This window comes from Calonectris borealis, unplaced genomic scaffold (genome assembly GCF_964195595.1).
Source record: "Calonectris borealis unplaced genomic scaffold, bCalBor7.hap1.2 HAP1_SCAFFOLD_35, whole genome shotgun sequence".
Classification (NCBI taxonomy): Eukaryota; Metazoa; Chordata; class Aves; order Procellariiformes; family Procellariidae; genus Calonectris; species Calonectris borealis.
Window position 1 is genome coordinate 1,371,570 of NW_027441451.1, and position 22,396 is coordinate 1,393,965.

The window sequence follows — 22,396 nt, forward strand, 5'->3', positions numbered from 1 at the left end:
CCATTCTTTCCTATACTTCCACCTGTCATGATAAAATGACCATTTCTAAAATCATCTTTTCAGATGAAGACTGTCGAGACCAAGGCCCTTTCCATTATTCTCCACTTTTCTCCTCCCCTTTGTCTTTCTTCATTCCGATACCTCTCACCTATGCAGCTGCTTTGAGCTTCAGGGAGTTAAAAGCTTGCCTGTCCTTCAGTAGTCTCATTGGCTCTTTAGCCAACTCCTTCATTAGGTTCCTGTCTATCTTTTTGTATCTGTCTCTCGAAACCATTTCTGATAAGATTATCCCTTGGAGAGAGGCAACCTCATTAGAGGCAGCTTGTACTTAGCATATGGTTACAGAGTGTGCTTTATTGTTTATGGAGGCTGATCATGCTTTAATTTTCTTTCCTTACAAATAGGAAACAATCTTCTGTGCCTGTGTGCAGCCAGTTCTCTGAGGAGAGCAGGTGGGAGATGGTGCAATGGAGCTGTAACACCCAGCTGCAGAGATCAGTGGAGAAGTCTGATGCAAGGAAGAGTGATGTAAGTCCCAGATGGCCAATGAGAGAAATGGTGAGGTTTGGGAGGTGAGGAGCAAAGTTCTCCATACAGAGTCACACCTCAAGGGACTGCTTCTCCTGCCTGTCCAGACCTCCTGAGGAGACACCCTGGATCACTATCACTTGGAGAACACTTCCATCACCTCTTCTCTAAACTGAAAAGTAGTAAAATAGAAACTTTAAATTAAAAAAATATATTTATTAGGTGCACTTTGAAATCTTCCTCTTTAACTACACTATGAAATGACTCCAATTACCTGTACAAGCCTGGAAGATCTGAAGAAAACTACAGGAAGAGAAAGAGCTCCTTAAGGCTTTCTGTATTTTCATGAGACCCATGGTGTATTTGGTGCTGAGTCCTTGAAGCTCCCATGATGAGAGGAGAAAGAACAAACCTCTCAAGAAGTCAAAGTCAGAAGCAAAACTCAAAGTACCTTGAAGCATTAATGGGTCCCACTGAGGACCATTACTGACAAAGCCTCCCCATGGCCTCGTTAGAGCAGATCATTGGAGGCCATGCTTGCAGGTAGGCAAAGGCACTGTGCAGGTGGCTGTAATGCTGAGAAAACCCTTGGTTTGTTTTAGGAAGCAGAAAGGCCAAGCCCTCACCCCCAGGCCCTGGGAAGGCAGATCCTGTCCCTCACGCGTGGCTCAGGGCTCTTCTTGGGGGCAGTTGGATGTGGGGGTGAGCAATGCCAAGGGTAGGAAAATTCTATGGTACCTCCTGGCCTCCCAAAGAAGGGTCAAGGAGGAAATGAAGTCCAGAGCCTCAAAAGAAAGTTTCTCCTTGGAGGCCTCAGTGGCAGAGGCAACTGCCTTAGCCAAGGGGACAAAGACCTCGGTTTTGATGGGCCTGTCAGTCTTGCCAGAGGCCTAGGCCATCTCTGCTGCAGGCTGTCCTACACTGTCCCATGCCTGCACCTCTTGCCCTTCAGGCTGTAGACACCCATCTTGCTTTCCCACCTAGCTCTCACCCCAGCATTTCTAGACCTTCACTGATGTCTCTCCACCTGTCGCTGGCTTTTCCTTGAAATACAAAGGCATGGGCTGATCCAGACTCCCTCTGGGTGACCTCTTACACCACAAGGCTACCCTTTGACTCAGAGTTCTTTTTCCTCACATCCAGTCTGAACATTCCAAGCTGTGCTTTGTGGAGGTTTCCTTCTCTTCCCACTACCAAGGTTGCCTTCCCTTCGCACTGCCAAGAAAAGCTCCATCATCTCGGAAACCACCCTTCAAGTAGTTGACGGCCACTACTAGAGAGCCCTGAGCCTCTGCTTCACCAGGCTAAAGAACCCCAGATCCCTCAGCCCCTCCACAGAGGCCCCAAACCTTATCCTGGCAGGTGTCCTCTGGGGCCACTCCAGTTCATCCCCATTCCTCCAGACCAAGGAGGCCCTGGTTTTCCATTTCTTCTCTCTAAGAAGAAATTCTGTTCTGTTCTGTTCTGTTCTATTCTATTCTTTTCTATTCCTTTCCATTCCTTTCCATTCCATTCTGTTCCATTCCATTCCGTTTTCTTCTCTCCCAGAAGATATGGGAAGGTTGTCATTAGGTCTCCCCAAAACCTTCTCCTCTCCTGCCTTTGCACCTTTGCAGCAAAGGCAGACAACGGCACCCTGGCCTGCATTAGGCAGAGCACTGCCAGCAGGTGGGTGGAGGTGATCCTTCCTCTCCACTCAGCCCTGCTACAAGTTGTCTTGCTGACTTCCCTCAAGGGTTTCTACATCCCCACCTCACTCCCACTGCAGCCAAAGCTGCCCTCCACATCTTCCACCAGCTTCTTGTGAGAAACAAGTCCAGGAGAGCATCCCCCCATGGCAGATCAGGGATCACCTTCCACCTTCCCTCTGACTGAGGCCTTCTAGCAGAGGTCCATGGCCTTCAAAGTCCCCAGTGACTACCAAGTCCTTTGTGTCCCTTCCTCCAGCTTTCTAAAGGAGCCCTCACCCTCTTCCTAATCTTCCTCAGGAGGTTCGGTGATCCCGACCATAAGAGCATTGTACATGGAGGAGTCAGTGATCCCCCTAACAGCAAACCTGAAAAGACCCTGGCCTGCATGTGCCGCGCTGTGCTGGGCTCCACGTACAGCTTGGTCTTCAGGCTGTGTTGTGCTGAGCATATCCCTGGGTCACAGGAGAAACGTGACTGCAACAGAGGAATCTGCAGGAAGCTCCCACCTGGTACTGGTGATGAGGCCAACTGCATGTCCTTACCTTTACCAAACACTGCAGCAACAAATTTGCATGTGAACATCACTTCTTAGGGCAGGAGAAAGGACGACTAGAGTTTGTTTCCCTGTTAGAAAACACGGAAAGAGATCACAGGAGCAGATTCCACAGATGGAAGCTGCACAACTTTCTGCTCCACTGTCAAAGGCTCTGGCATCTGAAGGAACCTAATATTGCCTCCATGATCTGCTCTTTGTTTATGGTGTTTCTCTAACAAATGGCATTTTAAACACCACCTCACAGCATCTGCGTGCCTTTCTTAGTGGGGACATAACAAACCAGAACCTCCAGGTACAAAACAGCCACCAAGTCACGTGCCTGCTGCTGGCTCTCAGGTTCTCAGCAGAAGGGAATGTCAGAGCCAACACCCCAGCCCTGTGCCTGCTGATGGCCAATCACTCAAGGAGATTGGAGACTAAGGGGGCCTCACACTCCCCTTCACGGCCATGTGCCTCCTGCTGGCCAATGAGCTCCTCAGACACAATTGATAACATAATAACATCCCAACCCACCAGCCTCCTTGTGGCCTATCAGCCCACTGGACAGAAGTGACCTCACCATGATCTCCCAAGCCGCGTGCCTGCTGCTGGCCTTTCAGCTTCTGGGATTGACCCAGCCAAGCCCTGTGCCTGCCCCTGTCCCCTCAGTTACTGAGGTGGAAAGGAAGTGACAACCCATACCCAACGCCTCTTCCTGGGTTGGCCTACCAGGTAATTAGGGGGCGTGGGGGAAGCTGTGGGTAGAAGGAGTGACCCCTGGCAGGGCAGGGCAGGGTCCTTCTGCTGCCAGGAGGGTGCTGTGTGATACAGGGCTGCTCACAGCTCCACATCACCCCCAGGGACACATCTGAGTGCAATCGTCCTCCAGCTGAAGGAGCTGCCAGCACCGGGCAGCTGAGCCCAGGACTGGTGGGCAGACTGGCCGTCCTCGCTCGGCACTAAGGGACAGTCCCTTTGCCTCTCAGCACCCGCAATGTTTCACGTGGAGTGCAGCAGAAATGCCAACAATTTCTGCCTTAAAAACACTCCTCAGGTGTGGTGGGGCAACTAGAACAGAACAAACCCAACAAACCCCCCCAGCTCTGCTCTGCAGTCAGGTGAGTTGGGAGCAACAATGCTGCAAAGCTCTTTGATGCCCTGAGTGGTTTTAATCTGGGATCTCTCCTGTTTCCTATTTGCCTATTGCTGGAGGGCAGGACTGACTCCTGCAGAGCCCCCAGCAGAGCTCCCAGCTCCCTGGGCACCCTCAGCCAGCACCTTCCAGCTCATGGATGGGACCTGCCAAAGGTCTTGTGAAAGGGGTCAGGCAGTTTGGGGCAGGGGGTGGGGGGAAATTCTATGAGAAATAAAGTAGTTTTACTCAGAGAAGTCTCCCCTAACTTGCCACTGCCTTTTCCTCCTTGGACAGGTTCACATGCCCAGAGGGACCAAATGTCCAATGGCAGCTCCATGACTGATTTCCTCCTCTTGGCATTCACACACACTAGAGGAGTGGGAGCTGCAGCTCTTGCACTTCTGGCTCTTCCTGGGCATCTACCTGGCTGCCCTCCTGGGCAACGGCCTCATCATCACCGCCATAGCCTGCAACCACCGCCTGCACACCCCCATGTACTTCTTCCTCCTCAACCTCTCCCTCCTCGACCTGGGCTCCATCTCCACCACTGTTCCCAAAGCCATGGCCAATTCCCTTTGGGACACCAGGGACATCTCCTACGCAGGATGTGCTGCACAGGTCTTTTTCTTTCTCTTTTTCATTTCAGCAGAGTTTTCTCTTCTCACCATCATGGCCTACGACCGCTACGTTGCCATCTGCCACCCCCTGCACTACGGGACCCTCCTGGGCAGCAGAGCTTGTGTCCACATGGCAGCAGCTGCCTGGGCCAGTGGGTTTCTCACTGCTCTCCTGCACACGGCCAATACATTGTCACTACCCCCTCTGCCACGGCAATGCTGTGGACCAGTTCTTCTGTGAAATCCCCCCAGTCCTCAAGCTCTCCTGCTCAGACTCAGACTACCTCAGGGAAGTTGTGGTCAGTGTTTGTTTTGCATTTGGGTGTTTCATTTCTATCATGCTGTCCTATGTGGAGATCTTCAGGGCTGTGCTGAGGATAAACTCTGAGCAGGGACAGCTCGAATCTTTTTCCACTTGCCTCCCTCACCTGCCCATGGTCTGTGTGTTTTTAAGCACTGTCAACTTTGCCCACCTGAAGCCCCTCTCCATCTCCTCCCCATCCCTGCACCTGGATGGCTGTTGTGTGCTCCATGGTGCCTCTGGCAGTGAACGTCCTCATTTACAGCATGAGAAACCTGCAGCTCAAAGATGCCCTATGGAAAGTGATTCCATGGAAATGTTTTAATAGTGATAAAATTACCACCTCTCTCCACAAATGACTCCCACAGTATCTGATTCCATTGGGTTTTGTTTGGTATTTTTTACCATTATATATGTCTTTGTTGCTGTTGTTATTGTCCTTCATGGTTATGATGTTCCTACACAAATGTTTACATTTTTATCACTATATCTGAGGCATGTTCCTCATGGGGCCTTAAGTACAGGACATATGCAGACCTCCTCCGGGCACTTCCAGTTCCTCCCCACCTGTCATTTAATTTCAGCTTTATATTTCCAGATGCCGTCCAGTTGGTCATGTCTCTGCTGTGAAGCAAAGCCTTTCCACACAGAAGGACTGGGACGCTTGGTACCAGGTTTCCTTTAAGACAAGTCAGAGCTTGGCCTGGAGCCACACCTGAGATGCCACAGCCCAGATGTGCACCGATGCCCTCAGCCAGGGCAACAGACAAGTTGAGCGAGAGCCTGTGCTTTTTGACATCGATAGAGTAACAGCCAAGGCGTGGTGGGACAAGTGACACAGCTTGGAGTGCTGCAATGGATGGGTACCGGCTTTTCAGGAGAGACAGGCTGGAAGGATCAGGATTGGGGTTCCTTCAAAGTGAAGACTTTAACTGGATGTATGGAGCTCCTCTGTGGGGCAGGTGAAGAGTTTGGTGAGCCCTTGTGTGGGAGAGGGTCAGAGCAGAGGCCAGTAAAAGTGGCCTCTCATGTGGGAGCTGAGGAACCCACAGTCAGGGTGAGGAAGTGGGCAGAGTCTTTTCGAAGCCCCCCAAGGAAGTCCCTGGCTGTAGAAGCCTGGGTCTCACTGGGGACTGCAATGACCCTGGCATTTTCTGGAAGGGGAACTCAGCAGCGTGCACAGCCCAGGTGGTTTTGGGAGTGTCTTAGGACAACGTCTTAGCACAGCTGCCGGATGGGCCAACAAAAATAATGCCAACCTGGATGTGATACTTGCAAGCAAGGAAGAGCTGGTCAGAGATGTGAAGATTGGCTGTCGTGACCCTGAAATAGTGAGGTCCCAGCACCCGCGGGGAGTGAGGAAGCAGAATAGAAGACTGCAGACATTGGACCTCAGAGGAGCAGACTTCTGCCTCTTCTGGGGAGTTTCAGTGGGGATCCAATGGCCAGCCCCACTGGAGGGCAGCAGAGCTCAGTACAGCTGGTCTTCAAGGACAGCATCCTCCAAGCAGAATACTTGTCTGTATCAAAAATCAGTTTGAGAGCTGAAAGTGAATGCAAGGGAATCACAATGAGCTTTTCCTACTTCAGGAACACTTAAAGAAGAAAACAAAGACATTGATTGGACAATGCTGAATTTAGTAAGAGTAGGTGAAGACAGATCTGAGATACTCTATGTCCTTGTTGCCTCAGACTTCACCAGCAATGTCTCTTAGGCCTTTGTGTCTCAAGGCAGGACCCTGGAGAACAGCCAACAGAGGATAGGAATCAAATCAGGGGCTCCTTGAGCAAACTCAACCATTACCAGTACATGGGAATGGACAGGTTACATCCAGAGGTGCTGAGCAAGTAAGACAATGTCACAGTGAGGCCACTCTGTCATCTCTGAAAGGCCATGGAGACTGGCGGGACTCCCTGACATCTGGCAGAAAGTAAATGTTGCACGCATCTTTCAAAAAGGGCCAGAGAATGAGCTGGGGAGCTCAAGGCTGCTTAGCTTCACTTTGGATGAGGAACATGTCCCAGAGCATGTCCTCTTGGATCGCATTTCTGGGTGCCTGAAAGAGAAGGTCTCTGGGTGAACTCAGGGCATATGTACCCCAGTGGCGGTCTGGCACTTGGAGGGCCATGGTGTTATGCCATTGTACAACCCCATAAAGATTTGGCCCTCTCAAAAAAAGGGACGACAGGAGGGAAGTGCTAGCAGGTGGGGCCATTGCTTGGCAGCAAAGAGATAAAGGCAGGATCTATCCCACTTCCCAACCTTCATTGCTCCCAGCTCCATTTAGATATGAAATGTAGATGTGAAACGTATGAAAATAAACACGTCCTCCAAACACAGCTTCTCCATTCAAAGTGTTGGGACAAAATGTGGTTTTGGAAATGGCCGCATAAATCTATATTTACAAAGGAGGTGAGAAAGTTGTCATCAGCTTGCTGGTCCATGTCCACGTCCTATGAAAAAATTCATGAGAATTTACACCCCAGCGTCAAAAATCTGAAAATGAAGACTTCCTGACCACTTATTACACCGAGGCCTTTTCTGCACATGTTTCAACTTCCGCCTAACATCTTCATCCAGGGGCTGATTCAGTTGCTCACACAGAGGGGGCAACTTCCTCCAGGATACATGGGGGCAGCTGAAGCCTCCACAAGGGACTGGGAAATGTGACCCAGGAGCAACACGAGCCTTTCTGGAGCAGGAGCTGGTGGACAGACAGGGTAGGCCAGGGCATCTCAGTTGAGACAACTGATTTCTCTCCTCTGACTAGAAAGGGAAGCCTGGGCGATTGTACCCAAGGTGTCCAATGTTGTAGCAGATCACTCTCATCCCTGTCTTCACCTACAACGGAGTCCCATGTAATTTACCCTGCAGCGAATGAAAGGTGAGTGGTGCTAGATGTTGCGGAGTCTACCTGAAGATGCTCCTGAAACCCTGACGTTTTGGGATTAGTGCAGTTTTAGCTACCCAAAAGAGAGCATCTCATTCACTCTTGTGACTTCAACATGTGACTCACTGTGTGCAAAGAGCGAATATGGACAGAGTGCAGGGCAGGGCGTGTTTTGGGGGGTCTTGGGATCTGGGCTTGACACACAAATGTGTTTTGTTTTAGTCTAAGGCCATCCAGAATGGAGAGTGCACTTCAGTGGAGGTAATGTGGACTTAACCTCCAGCTGAGGAATGTCTTTTGTTTCTTGAACTCTGCCTTCCTTTGTTTCTCTGTGTTGGCTATTAAGAAACATCCTTCTGTGTCAGCTCGTTCTCCAAGTAAAGCCCCAGGTGGGAACTGGTGCCAACGCGCAGAACCATGCAGCTACAGACTTCAGTGGAGAAAGCTCAGATTTGAACCGGCTGCTAAGTCCTAGTTGCCTGATGAGAGAAATGGTGGGGCTGGGACAAAGACTGTCCGTAGAGTGTCTGACATACAGGGTTTTGACTTCTATATTCAGACTCCATGAGGAGACATTCAGGATCAATATTGTCTGGAGACTGCTGACATCACTTAATGTGTAAGAAGACAAATGAAGAAAAAATTAAAAAAGAAGGAATCCTATCTTGTTGCTGTTTAGTATTGAAATCTATTGACTTCTGAAATCTAATTAACCACATAAGAAGTGAGGAATTAAGGAAAACTATGCACAGAGACTTGGCTTGTTGGGGTGTTTTGCATGTTAATGAGCCCTCTAGTGCCAAGATCCTGCAGATCCTGAAAGACTGAACAAGCCTCTAGAGAAGTAAAAGTCAGCAGCAAACCTCCAAGTTTCTGAGGGTGTTAGCAGGCCCCACTGATGTCCATCACTGGAGAGACCACGGAGGGAATGACCGGACAAGATTCCCGTCCCTGGGGACTGGTGAAGCAGGAAGTCAGAACCACTGGTTCCAGGTGGAAAATCAAAAGTGGAGGTGCCTCTGATGCACCTGTGATGCATTTCATCAATCAAGAGAGCAAAACCCTGACCCCTGTTCCCTGGGAAAGGGGATTCTTCCCTCCTGGGAGTCTCAGGGCTTTTCCTGGGGGCAGTGAGAGGTGGGGGTGTGCCATGTGGAGTGAGGACAGCGGTAGGACACCCCCAGCCTCCATGGAGGTGAGGAGGCAACAAGGCACTGGGAACATCAGGAACTGCTGTCCTCTCATGGGCCCCAGCGGAAGAGACAGCAGCCATAGCCGAGAGGACAAGGATCTCAGTTCTGTTGGGGGGGTGTCCCCGCCCCACCAAGGCCCTTGGTTGTCCCCACCACCGGCTGTCCTACACTGTCTTCTACCTGTGCTTGTTTCCTTGAAAACTTTAACCACCCCGTTGGTCGCCTGCGTCACTCTGACCCAGGATCTCCCAAGATTTACTGGTATTCCTCTATCCTCACTGGTTGTGTCTTCAAACGCAAAGTTTTCTGAGGATTTGCCAGTGCCTCTGAGTTTCCAACAACTCACCCAGCTTCTTCCAAAGTTCTGCTAATGCTCCTCTGGCACCCAAGCTGTCCTAGCCCCCAGACTTGCTTGAATCTTCACTCCATATGCCAGCACTGATCTGTACAACCTCCTTCTTCTGCTGCCTCAAATTAAAGAAATCAACCTCTTTCAATTCAGCACGACACCCCCCCCCGCCCCTTGCCCATGCTGTTTCAGGTCTTCTTCCTACCTGTAGCACACTTATTGCTACACATACACCGCTCTGTTACCTGCAGCCCCATGTGTCTCACAAGTCCTTCCCTCTTCCCCTGCAGTGATGGAACCTCATCCCAGGAGGTCTGTGCATCCTCCAGGCTCATGGATGTTTCCTGAGGTCCATCCAAGCGTGGGGAGTGAAGGAGGAAAAGACAGCAAGGTCCTTCTTGCCATATTCCCAGGACAAACATTCTTCTCGTCTCCTCTGCCAGCAGATGTCAACTGCCTTCCCTTTCTGGGCTCTGACATGCTTGTAAGGATTTGCTAAAGCCATCAGCCATCACTTTGATTCTCACTGGTGTGCCCCAACTCTCTCTCCCAGACCTCCACAGGGGCAATCACTGCTGCTCAAGGCTGCTTACTCTTCAGAAGAGGCCTTGAGCTTCCTGGATCTTCCTGGTGCTTATTAACTATCTTCCTGGCTCCCTCCAGAGCTCATGGTGAGCTTTCTTGTCCGTAACAGGGCCCTTATGACCAGCTTTTATGAAATCATTGCCTTTTTATGAACTGCTGTGCACAAAGAGTAGTCACAGAAAAGCATCAAATACACCAAAAGGGATGCCAGGCGAAGTGCCAGTAAGAACCAGGTGAGCAACACCCACGGCTGTGGCTTCCTTGCAGGGAGTCCTTGCTCAGAAGGGGACCCAGCCTCTGCCAATCTGGGGAGGGAAATCAGCAGTGGCCGTGCCACCTGGGAACACAAAGGGTGACTTTTGCAAGACCACCCTTCAGCTGAACCACTTTAGATGTGTACTTTTGGATTGGGTATCATGCTGTACATTGCAAATACTGATTCATGAATTGAATCCAGTCAGTGGATTCAATTCCACTATCATGGAATTCCAGATTTAACCATGAATTCTGAGAATTTACAGACCAGTGTCAAAGCTGTCAAGATGAAGCCTTCTTACACACTTATTACGCCGAGGTCATTTCTGCATATGTTTCAACTTCTGCCTAACATCTTCCTTCAGGGGTTGATGCACTTGCCCACACCGAGGTGGCCACCGAGATTCCCAGGGGTAGCTGAAGACCCTACATGGTACTGGGAAATGTTACCCAGGGCTGACAGGAGCCTTTCTGGAGCAGGAGCTGGTGGACAGGCAGGTAGACCAAAGCATCTCAGTTGAGACAACTCCTTTCTCTCCCTTGAGTAGAAAGGGAAGCCTGGACAATTGCCCCCAAGGTGTCCAGCATTGGAGGAGAATGAGAAATGAGTGGGTCTAGGTGCTGCAGAGTCTACCTGAAGACGCTCTTGTAACCCCAATATGTTAGGACTAGTGCAGATTTGGCTGTTCAAAAGAGAGCATTCCATGCACTTTGCCTCTTTGCTTCCCTCTGTGCATTAAGGGAGCTCATGACTTCAGCGTGTGACTCGCTCTGAGTGAGTATGGAGAAACAGAGTCTGGGGCAGGGAGTGCTTTCGGGGTTCTTGGGATCTGTGGTTGACACAAAAATGTGTTTTCTGTTGGTCTAAGGCCATCCACGGTGGAAAGTGAACTTCAGAGGGGGTAAGGTGGACTTAATGTACAGCAGAGGAATGTGGTTTATTTTTTATTGAACCATGCCTTCATTTGGTTTTGTTTGCTGGAATTAAGAAACATCCTTCTGTGTCTGCGTGCAGCTCGTTCTCCAAGCAAAGCGGGTGGGAGTTGGTGCCAATGGGCTGAAACACGCAGCTACTGACTGTAGTGGAGAAAGCTCAGGTTTGAACAAAGGTGCTGTAAGTCCCAGGGGGCTGATGGGAGAAATGGTGGGGTTGGAGGTAGGGACAAAGACTGCCAGCCTGACATACAGGGCCTTGACTTCCCTACATCTTCAGCCTCCGTGAGGAGATGCTGAGGATCAATATCAGTTGGAGTTTTCTGGTATCAAGGAATGTGTAAGCAGAAAAAGAAGGGGAAAAAGAAGAAATGGTTTCTTACTGATATTTAGTAATGAAAACTTTGACTACACTCCTGAAACCTCTCACATTAACCACATAAGAAATGAGGAATGAAGGAAAGTTATGCCCAGAGACTTGGCTGGGTAGGGCATTTTGCATGTTAATGAGCCCTCTGGTGCCAAGTTCCTGAACTGCAGATACTGAAAGAAGATTGAACTGGCCTCTGGAGAAGGAAAAGTCAGCAGCACGTCTCCAAGTTTCTGCAGGTGTTATTTAGTCCCCCTGAGGGCCATCACTGAAGAGATCATGGAGGGAATGAGATGACAAGGCGACTGTCTCTGGGGGCCGGTGAAGCAGGAATGCAGAGGCACTGCTTACAGGTTGAAGATCAGATGTGCAGGCAACTGTGAAAGGCCTTGATGTGTTTCATCAACACAAAGCTGTGGTTTTCTGAGGTTCTGCCAATGGCTGTGAGTCCCCACACACTGTGCAGCTTCTTCCAAAGCCTTGCTAATGCTCCTCAGTCACCCAAGATGTGATGGGACAACAGCCCAGGAGGTTTCTGCGTTCTCCAGGCTCATGGATGTTTGCCTGAGGCCCATCCAAGCGTGGGGAGTGAAGGAAGAAAAGAGATCAAGGTCAGCTCATTGGGCACTACTGAGCACATTCCCCCCCAGCAGTGGGCATTCCCCTTCTGCCAGGCTGAGCCATGCGCACAGGATGGAAATGTCTCTATCATCCCTGTTTGTACAAGAAGGGCCTTTCTTCCTGCCATATTCCCAGGACAATCCTCCTCTTCTTCCTCCCCCACCTGCAGACATCAACTGCTGTCCATTGCTGGGCTCAGGCATGGTTGTAAGGATTTGCTAAAGCCATCAGCCATCCCCTTGCTTCTCCCGGAAATCCCCCGACCCTCTCTCCCAGACCTACCCATGGCCAATCACTGCTGCCCAGGGCCTCTCGCTCTTCAGAAGAGGCCTTGAGCTTTTTGGTTCTTCCTGGTGCTCATTATAAACTTCCTCGCTCACTCCAGAGCTCATGGTGAACTTTCTTGTCCACAACAGGGCCTTTTTGACCATCTCTTATGAAACCGTTTTCTGTTTGTGATCGTCTGTGCAGAAAGAGCAGTCACAGAAAAGCACCAAAGAGATCAAAACGGATGCTGCGTGAAATGCCATAAAAACCTGCTGAGTTCCCCCCGCGGCTGTGTCTTTCTGGCAAGGAGTCTGTCCTGAGAAGGGGATCCAGCCTCTGCCACTCTCTGGAGAGGCAAACCAGCAGCGTCCATGCCACCTGGGGAGAAAAAGGGCGACTTGTGCAAGACCGCCTTTCATCTGAACCGCTTTGATATGTACTTGGGCATGGGGTATCATGCCTTAGAGTGCAAACACCGATCTGATGGGCACTGCCCAGAAGGGCACCCACAGATGCAGACTGCTATGTTGCAGGTGTTTATATTCAGGCAGATTAACCCTTTTGAAATTGGTATTTATTTTTCTAAAATACTGATACCCTTCGGGAAATCACACAAGCACTTGAAGGATTATTGGTGCATTTTAACATGATTATGGACAAAAGGCCCACCAGCTTTGCATGTAATGGGATGCCAGAGGCCAAGGGATGGATGGTTTGGGCACTGTCCTGGGATAAGGGAAACAGAAGCGTGCTCCCACCTCCCCGACACCCTGCCCTCCTCCGTGAGGCGTGTGAGAAACTCTGCCAACGAGGTCTGAGCTCACAGTCGTGACAAGTATCATATGTCTAACTGCAGCCAACGTTGTCCTGCCAGCTCAGGATTTGAGCTTGCATCTGAGTCAAAACCCCTTCAGTTCACACTACCTCCAGCTTCCCTCTGAGGCTGGCTGTTGTGTGGCACAACTGTCCCGGCTCTCCAGGCAGGCTGGGCAATGGTTTGATGCCTGAATTGGAAGTTTTCCTCTTCCTGGGGTACAAGACCCTCGATGAGAGAAGGCTGTAGAGATTTGGGTTGCAGAGGTTTGAAGTAGTCCTTTCAAAATCTGAGCAGGGTGAGCTTTGGAGCCAAGGAAAAATAGAGCAGGTCTCAAGGGTGTTTTTGAATTAGTGGTACACCACCAGTACCTGCACTTCCAGTTCCCAAAGTCCTACCTGTGCAGCAGAGAGCCTGGAGTTGTGAGCTCCCTTCATCTGCCCTGCATGTCAGCATGTGAAATGGAACTAACCTAGTCACAACGTTGGGTTTGGTTCTCTCCACAGCCTGAAGCACCACATGGGTCAGGAGACAAGCCAGGATACCTGATGAGGACTCACACTTCTCTGCACTTAAAGCTTAGGGTTCCAGGGAATCTCAGGTGGCATGGCATACCGATTCCTGGTTTGAAGGAGCTGGTCAAGTGCCTCGTCTCCATTTCTGTGATGGTGGCTTTGATGCCTGGCTGATGTGCAGACTCTATACATGGTTGCTGACACCTATTGAGAAACCTGCTCTGAAAGGATTACCAAGGTAGGCTGTTCTTTCTGGAAGGGTATTAGGAGAGTAAAAAAGAAGAACGTGGGTTGGGACAAATGAAAAGGGATGCCAAAGATGTGGTCAGGGCTGTTTGGGGGTACTTGTAAGGCAGCCCTGCACCTGATGTGAATTATTTCTGGGGTCAGGGAGAACCTGAGAGCTTCCTCTACTCTGAAACCATGAAGGGGAAGGAAGGACAGCATCCTTCAGGCTGGAAGTGACCTCAGGAGGTGTCTCCACCAACCTCTTCCTCAAAGCAAGGTCAGACCAGATTAGTCAGGGCTTTATCCAAACACATCTTGTTCACATTCCAGGACAGAGCTGGTGCACGCTCCCTGGGAAACAGCTTCCAGAGTTTGACTATCCTCATGATTGAGAAGTTTCTCCCTTTATCTAGCGTCCTTCCAAGCCCAACCATCCAGCTTCTTTTTTACCCATCTGCTTATACACCCATGCAGACCATAATATCCTCTCCTGGCCACAAGAATATCGTGGGGGATGTTGCTGAATGCCTTGCTGACTTCCAGGGAAAAGACCACCACCGCTCTCCCAAAGTCCAGCAGTCCTGTCCTTTCATCACAGAAGGCAAAGAGGCCGGCCAGGCACAATCGACCCTGGGTAAATGCAGTCACCTTCTCTTCCAGACCCCCAGAGGTGGGACCTGAGTGGACGTGCTCTGGGGCACAGCCTTTAGTTCCACTGCTCATGCATTGGCCATTTCTGAAAAGTGCACACCACATTTGGGTGCTGCCAGGCGTCAAGGAGTTCTCCCAGTCTCCGTGACCTTTCAGAGATGATGGAGAGTGGCCTCACTGTGCCACCAGCCTGCTCGCTCAGCTCCCTGGGATGCCGCCCCTCCTGTCCCAGAGACTGGTAAAGATTGCATTAGTCCAAGTGACCCCGACTTGATCCCCATCCACTGCTGGCTGTTCTTCTCCAGATTCCTACCTCGAGTCACTGAGGCCTGGGAGACCTTGCTGGTGAAGACGGAGGATGAGAGGACATGGAGAATCTCACCTCTATCCCTATGAAATTCAGCAGTGGCCACACACAGTGTCTTTGTTTCTTCTTTAACTCTTCCTCAAGTAGTCAACACTCCTTATGGTGCCCTTGAGTTGCCTTACAGGTCTAGACTCAGTTTCGATCGGGACTATTGCTGTGCCTGGAGGATGCTGTCCTTGAAGAGCAGCTGCACTGAGCTCTGCCACCATGCCTTGGCAGTTCATTCCATCAGTGTCACAGCTCGGTCTCTGACATGAACGGCTCCAGCTCACCGTGTCTGTGGCCCTGGCTGAGGGCATTGCTGCACATCAGGGCTGAAGCACATACGCTGTGGAACCAGGCAAGCTCTCACTTGCCATAAGGGGTCCTGGTACCAAGTGTCCTCGACCCCGTGTGTGCAAAGGCTTTGTTTCAGAACAGAGACGTGGCAAGGACAAAAGATTGCTAAATGTCTTTGGAGGCCTAGGACTACAAACCCAGAATGCAATGCCTAAATTTACTCAAGTGAAGACATCCCCCTCAGCTTGGAGAACTTAGGTCCTTCGGTGTAACTTTCCTGGTGTCCTTTGTAATGGGACAAGAAATGCCCAAATTTCTCATGTCCAAATCTTTTTCTAATAGGAGAAATGCCCCTGCTGGCAAGAAGCGTGTCTGCAGAGGTGAGAGAGGGACCATCAATGATGGCTTCAGGCTGTTCCCAGCAGGTTCCCTGGAGGCGCAGGGACACGTGGAGGGAGCCCCGAGGGGGCAGAGCAAGTGGTGCCTTGGGCTGGTCCTCTGCTGCTGAGCTGGGCTGGGCTCCTGGGATGGAGGGAGCTCCTGGCAAGCGGGCAGCGCTGCAGAGAGACAGCTCTGCCCAGGAGCAGGGCTGGGGGCACTGCCTGCAGGCACCGAGGGGAGAGGAGCGAGGCAGAGAGAGGTTAGAGGCAGTCTGGGCTGGGAGGATGCTGAGAATGATCGGGAGGAGAAACCTTCACAGCCCTTGACACGGTAAGTCTCCGGGTGCAGGGCAAAGAACCTGCAGTTCCTTCAGAGATGTCCAAAAGCTGGCACATGCCACAGCCTGTGGGACATTTCCGGAGGTCTCTCCCACCTTCTGTGGTGTGGAGGAGGAGGACATGGTGCAGAGCAGGGCTTCCCTGCTGCACGGTCAGAGGGACAGGGCATGAGGGCTGCCTTCTGCTGGGGGGGACTGCAGGGGTGTGCAGGCAGGGGTGCCCAGGGCTGTCCTTGTGAGCAGGGTCCCTGCACCCCAGGGGCTGTGTGCTGGGGCAGGGACTCTGCCGCCTGCCAGGGTCAGTACTCAGCCTGCCCGGGGAGCTCCCCACGGCGCTGTGGGGAGAAGCTGTGGGTGGAAGGAGCGAGCCCCAGCAGGGCAGGGTCCTTCTGCTGTCCAGAGGGTGCTGCCTGGGTCAGGTTTGCTCACAGCTCCAGCTCAGCCCCGGGCATTTCTGAGGGGACTTTTCATGAGTACTTTCAGGGCAGGGGTTTCCTGCTGCAGTCTGTGCTTTCCTGAACCTGCGCTTCCACTTTTCTCTGGCTCCTCTTGGTGGGAATGGAAACCAATGCAGGTTAGAGCAGGGTCTGAGACTCTTAAACTGTCACGCTGAGGTTTACTAGGAACCTCAGCAAGCGCATTCACCCCCCACCAGCCTACAGATAAAACCAGCACCACCTTTGCATTTTCCTCAGGGTTTGTGTGACCTGTTCTTTGAGCCCTGCACACACAGCGTGGCTGCAGGGCAGAGCTGTGCAGACGGGGACTGGGATGGGCTCTGTGAGCACTGGCAGGGAAGAACCATGGGGCCAAAGAAACAGCTCCCAGCTGGGGAGGCAGCTCCAGGCAGCAGAGACATGAGCAGGGAGGGAGGGAAATGCTGCTGGAAACCCTGTTGCAGGGGAGATACGGGCACCTGCCAGCCATGCCCTGCAGTGCAGACTCCTTCCCTGGGCAACACCCCTCTTGTCTCCTCTCCCACCCAGCACAGCCCTTAGCCCGTGGGCTCTAGGCCGTTAGTCACCTCCTCGTCCAGCAGACCAGCAGAAGAGATGAAGCGCATCTCTCCTGCCACGTGCCCATTTCCCGCTGACCAGGGCCTGAGGGCGACTGTCCTGCATTGCTGTTGTCTGGGAGGGGTGTGCAGAGCTGGGTAAGGGAAAGGCTCCCCTCAGTGCCCATCTGTCTCTCTCCTTGCCTTGCTCAGATGCTCTTGGTATTGCTGACAGGCTCCTGGGAATGGCAGTTTCAGCTGCAGAGTCAGGCACAGACCTTGTGGGTCCTCCTATGCAGATGTGTCCACAGCAAGGAGGTGTCCCAGCTTTCCTCTAGCCTGTGCAGCTCTGGGCAATGCAGTCTGTGAGGCTGGGGATGAGCTGACTCTCCCTTAATAAGCTGCCATGGTTAGGACGCTTGGCTCTCTCCTTGGGGTGTCCATCCAAGCTGTCTGCTGCTTCCGGGGTATGCTATGAGCAATGTGTGTCCTTGGCTAGAAGTGGGGTGTTGAGGCTTTGAGAAAGGGTGAGTCATTTCATGGTCTGCAGTGGATCCCTCTGCTCTCAGCAGAGTCTGGTTGCTTTTCAGGGTAACACGGGAGTGTAATCGCCCTCCATCTCAGAAAGGTGCAAGGCCAGGGCAGCTGGGAACAAGACAGAGGGACAGACCAGCTCCCCTCACTGCGCTCTGAGCCACAGGCAATCCTCTTGCCTCGCAGGACTCGCTCTGTTCTCCTGAGTGCAGCAGAAAACCCTCTCCAAGTGCCTTCTGCCACCCCAGTTCCTCAGCACGGGGAGTGCAGGTGCTGACAGGCCCTTCTGCGTTAGGAGCGGTTCCATCTGACCAAGTCAAACGCCAGCACTGGCCCCTGCCCCCACCCTTCCCAGGAACCCACTGCTGCAGAGCAGGGCTGACTCCTCGGCAGCCAGCGGGCAGAGGCCCTGCTCCTCACGCCACATTCAGCCAGCACCCACCAGAGCTCCAGCCCCGCAGCTGAGGAAGGTCTCCTCGAAAAGGAAAAGGGGGTGGTGTGTAGCGGAGGGGTGGGTGTAGGAGAAAGCGCTTTGACTTTGCTCAAAGAAGTCTACCCTAACTTGTCAGTGTCTTTTTCTTTTTGGACAGTGCTCCATGCTGAGTAGAAGCAAATGTCCAACACCAGCTCCATCACCCAGTTCCTCCTCCTGGCCTTCGCAGACACGCGGGAGCTGCAGCTCTTGCACTTCTGGCTCTTCCTGGGCATCTACCTGGCTGCCCTCCTGGGCAACGGCCTCATCATCACCGCCATAGCTTGCGACCACCGCCTGCACACCCCCATGTACTTCTTCCTCCTCAACCTCTCCCTCCTCGACCTGGGCTCCATCTCCACCACTCTTCCCAAAGCCATGGTCAATTCCCTCTGGGACACCAGGGACATCTCCTACGCAGGATGTGCTGCACAGGTCTTTTTCTTTCTCTTCTTGATTTCAGCAGAGTATTTTCTTCTCACTGTCATGGCCTACGACCGCTACGTTGCCATCTGCAACCCCCTGCACTACGGGACCCTCCTGGGCAGCAGAGCTTGTGTCCACATGGCAGCAGCTGCCTGGGCCAGTGGGTTTCTCAATGCTCTCCTGCACACGGCCAATACATTGTCACTACCCCTCTGCCACGGCAATGCTGTGGACCAGTTCTTCTGTGAAATCCCCCAGATCCTCAAGCTCTCCTGCTCACACTCCTACCTCAGGGAGGTTGGGCTTATTGCGGTTAGTGTGTGTTTAGCATTTGGGTGTTTTGTTTTCATTGTGGTGTCCTACGTTCAGATCTTCAGAGCCGTGCTGAGGATCCCCTCTGAGCAGGGACGGCACAAAGCCTTTTCCACGTGTTTCCCTCACCTGGCCGTGGTCTCCCTGTTTGTCTGCGCCATCATATTTGCCTACCTGAAGTCTCCGTCCATTTCCTCCCCAGTTCTAAATCTGGTGGTATCATTTCTGTACTCGGTGGTGTCTCCAGCAGTGAACCCCCTCATCTACAGCATGAGGAACCAGGAGCTCAAGGATGCCCTAAGGAAACTGGCCCAGTGGACGCTGTTTCACCGACAATAACCTGCCTCCCCTTCTCTGCACATTCCCCAGAGTTTATCTTAGGCCGCGACTCTGCTTTTTTCTCTTGCAATAATCCTGCTTATATAGAATTTTCTGATATTATACTACTTGTCTTGTGGCTTGATCCTGTTACGCTTGCCCAACACTGTGTCCTATGTGGCATGCCCGATAGCAGCTCTTCAATAAAAGGGGATCTCCCAGGTGCAGTGCCTGAAGGCTGGGCTCTTCCTCCAAAGTTGCTTCCAAATAAATGTCCAAGGAATTGATCTTTTAAAAAGTCTGTTCTCCTTCTTTTTCTCAGTGGTTTGGGGTTAAGCTCACGGTACCATTGGGCTCCACTGGACCAAACGGTCTGGATTTAAAAGCTCTCCTCTTGGTGTCTAATGGCAGGGGTGATGGTCCATGAGCTCCCATTAGCGTCTTGGGTTTCTTCATGGATGTCAAGACTGATGGCACATACCAGAGTTTCTGGAAATGAATTTGGAGGGGTGAGGAGAGGAGAGGATGGGGATTCACCCCGTGCACTGGGATTGGAATGAATGGAGACTCAGAAGGTGAAACACCCTCAAAGGTGAAGTCCCCAAAAGTAAAGCACCAAATCGATGTATCCCTGGACAAGGACTCTGCAGTGCCATGGGAGTGAGTGGGGACCCAGCAGGCAGAGGGAGGGGAGACTGGAGAGATGCAGGAGGTGCCAGAGGAGGCCCAGGGCCAGGACTGTTGTGCTGTCGTGGGGAGTGGGGCAGGTGGGAGCAGAGGAGGGGGCAAATTCAGTGAGGGCTGGGCACCACCTGCAATATGAAATCAGGAGAGCCAGCGAGTGAGTAGCCTCCATTTCCTCGTGGCCTTGGGGCCAGCAGCATCCCTGGGGCTGATGGGGAGGCTGACCTTCCCATTCACTTCTATTCACTATTTCTCATCGGCAGGCAGGTGTTCAGCCATTCCCAGGAAAGCAGGGCTCCGTCACGCATAAAGGTTATCTGGCAGGACAAACGCCACTACTTCAAACATCCCCCCCTTCCTTCTTCCCCCAGCTTTTAACTGCTGAACATGACGTCATATGGTATGGAACATCCCTTTGGTCAGCTGGGGTCAGCTGTCCCAGCCGTGTCCCCTCCCAGTTCCTTCTGCACCCCCAGCCTACTCGCTGGTGGGGTGGGGTGAGGAGCAGAAAAGGCCTTGACTCTGTGTAAGCCCTGCTCAGCAGAACGAAAACATCCCTGTGTTATTGTCGTGGTTTAACCCAGCAGGCAGCCAAATACCACGCAGCCCCTCACTCACTGCCCCCAACCCCAGCGGGACGGGGAGAGAATCGGAAGGGTAAGAGTGAGAAAAACTCGTGGGTTGAGATAAAGACAGTTTAATAGAACAGAAAAAGGGAAAATAATAATGATAATGATAGAATATACAAAATGAGTGACGCACAATGCAATTGCTCACCACCCGCGCTGACCGATAACCAAGTAGCTATTGGTACTTCCTGGATCACGCCTACCATTCATATACTGAGCATGATGTCACATGGTATGGAATACCCCATTGGCCAGCTGGGCTGGCTGTCCTGATTATGTTCCCTCCCACCTTGTGTACCTAGCTCAGTCAGTAGGCAGGGGAGCTGTCCTTGGGCTAGGAGGGCACTTAGCAACAACTGAAAACATCTCTGTGTTATCAACATTCTCCTCATACTAAATCCAAAACACAGCACTAGGAAGAAATTTAACCCTATCCCAGCCAAAACCAGGACAGTATCCACCCCTCATTCCATACCATTTACAATGTGCTTAGGTCTCAAATATTTTTTTTTTAAATACATTTCAATTAACCACCACTATCTTTCCTTTTATATATACACATATATATATATGCACGCACAGATATCATTCCCTTGGTCTATGGGCCATCCCTCTAAAATGTCCACTGAGTCCATTTAGTCCATGACTTTGAGCTCCATCTGTCATAACAGTCTTTCAGGGCCGGAGAGATGGTGTGTGGTGTTGGGCTGTTGCATCCTGAAGCCAGTTCTCATTTCGGTACTGCTGCGCTCGTCCAGTTCTATCATCGTTGCACTTTGCTCGGTTTCCTCGGAGTTAGCTCATTCTTCATTAATCTGGGTGATTTTCACTGCTATACCATTGATAGCAACCATAGAAATAATGATATACAATATCATGTAACAGTTGACATCAAAATTCAGTTCATTGGCTATTTTCACCCAAAATCAAATCCCCTTGAGGTACACACTGGACTTGCCCATCCTTTCACATCACCCACCGAGTGCACCCAGGTCCTTGAGCAAAAGCAATCCCATGGATGGGTTTTCCCTTGCCAGAGGCAGGAGTAACCCAGACTGTCTTCCCCAGCATATTTCTTATGTGCACGACAGGGACTTTATCTCCATCTACAGTACGTAAGAGTTTTGATTGGGCAGGGCCAGCTTGATTGGCAGATCCCCTGGTATTGACTAACCAGGTGGCTTTTGCTAAATGTGTGTCCCAATGCTTGAAAGTCCCACCACCCATTGCCCTCAGTGTTGTCTTTAGCAGCCCGTTGTATCGTTCGATTTTCCCGGAGGCTGGTGCATGGTAGGGGATGTGATAGACCCACTCCATGCCATGCTCTTTGGCCCAGGTATCTATGAGGGTGTTTTGGAAATGAGTCCCGTTGTCTGACTTAATTCTTTCTGGGGTGCCATGTCGCCACAGGACTTGCTTTTCAAGGCCCAGGATGGTGTTCCGGGCAGTGGCATGGGGCACGGGATATGTTTCCAGCCATCCGGTGGTTGCTTCCACCATGGTGAGCACATAGCGCTTACCGTGTCGGGTTTGTGGGAGTGTGATATAATCAATCTGCCAAGCCTCCCCATATTTATACTTCAACCATCGTCCTCCATACCAAAGAGGCTTTACTCGCTTGGCTTGCTTGATTGCAGCGCACGTTTCACATTCATGGATAACCTGTGCAATAGCGTCCATGGTCAAGTCCACCCCTCGATCACGAGCCCATCTATATGTTGCATCTCTTCCTTGATGGCCTGACGCGTCATGGCCCACCAAGCTATAAATAATTCACCCTTATGTTGCCAGTCCAGATCCACCTGAACCACTCCCATCTTAGCAGCCTGGTCCACCTGCTGGTTGTTTTGATGTTCTTCAGTGACCCGACTCTTGGGGCATCACTCTCTCTTTCTGTTCTCCATCAGCTGTATTTCCTACATGTCCTTCGAGTACAATGGCAGTTTTGTCACGCGCATCCCTTGCACTCTAATTGTCTAAACTAATTTAGGGCAGCTGAATCTTAATTTAATACCCAAGCACAGGCCTGTTGTGCTATGTGAGATGCCAGGGTGCTCCAGCACAACTGCGTGCAGCTGACATGGACAGCACAGGTCCTATACAAGAACCCCATCCCCACTCAGACTTGTTGTGTGACAGGCACCACAGATTTGGTGCCTTTGGGCCAATGACTGAATCCCACCA

General features: G+C 51.5%; 1 protein-coding gene across 1 annotated transcript; it reads left to right on the plus strand.

The window, feature by feature from the left end:
• The first annotated feature begins 17,918 nt into the window (after positions 1-17,918).
• On the plus strand, positions 17,919-18,920 carry LOC142076144 (olfactory receptor 14J1-like). The gene has a single exon (XM_075138524.1). It carries the CDS (start codon positions 17,985-17,987, stop codon positions 18,918-18,920), a length of 936 nt encoding a protein of 311 aa, XP_074994625.1. The 5' UTR covers positions 17,919-17,984.
• Positions 18,921-22,396: the final 3,476 nt, after the last annotated feature.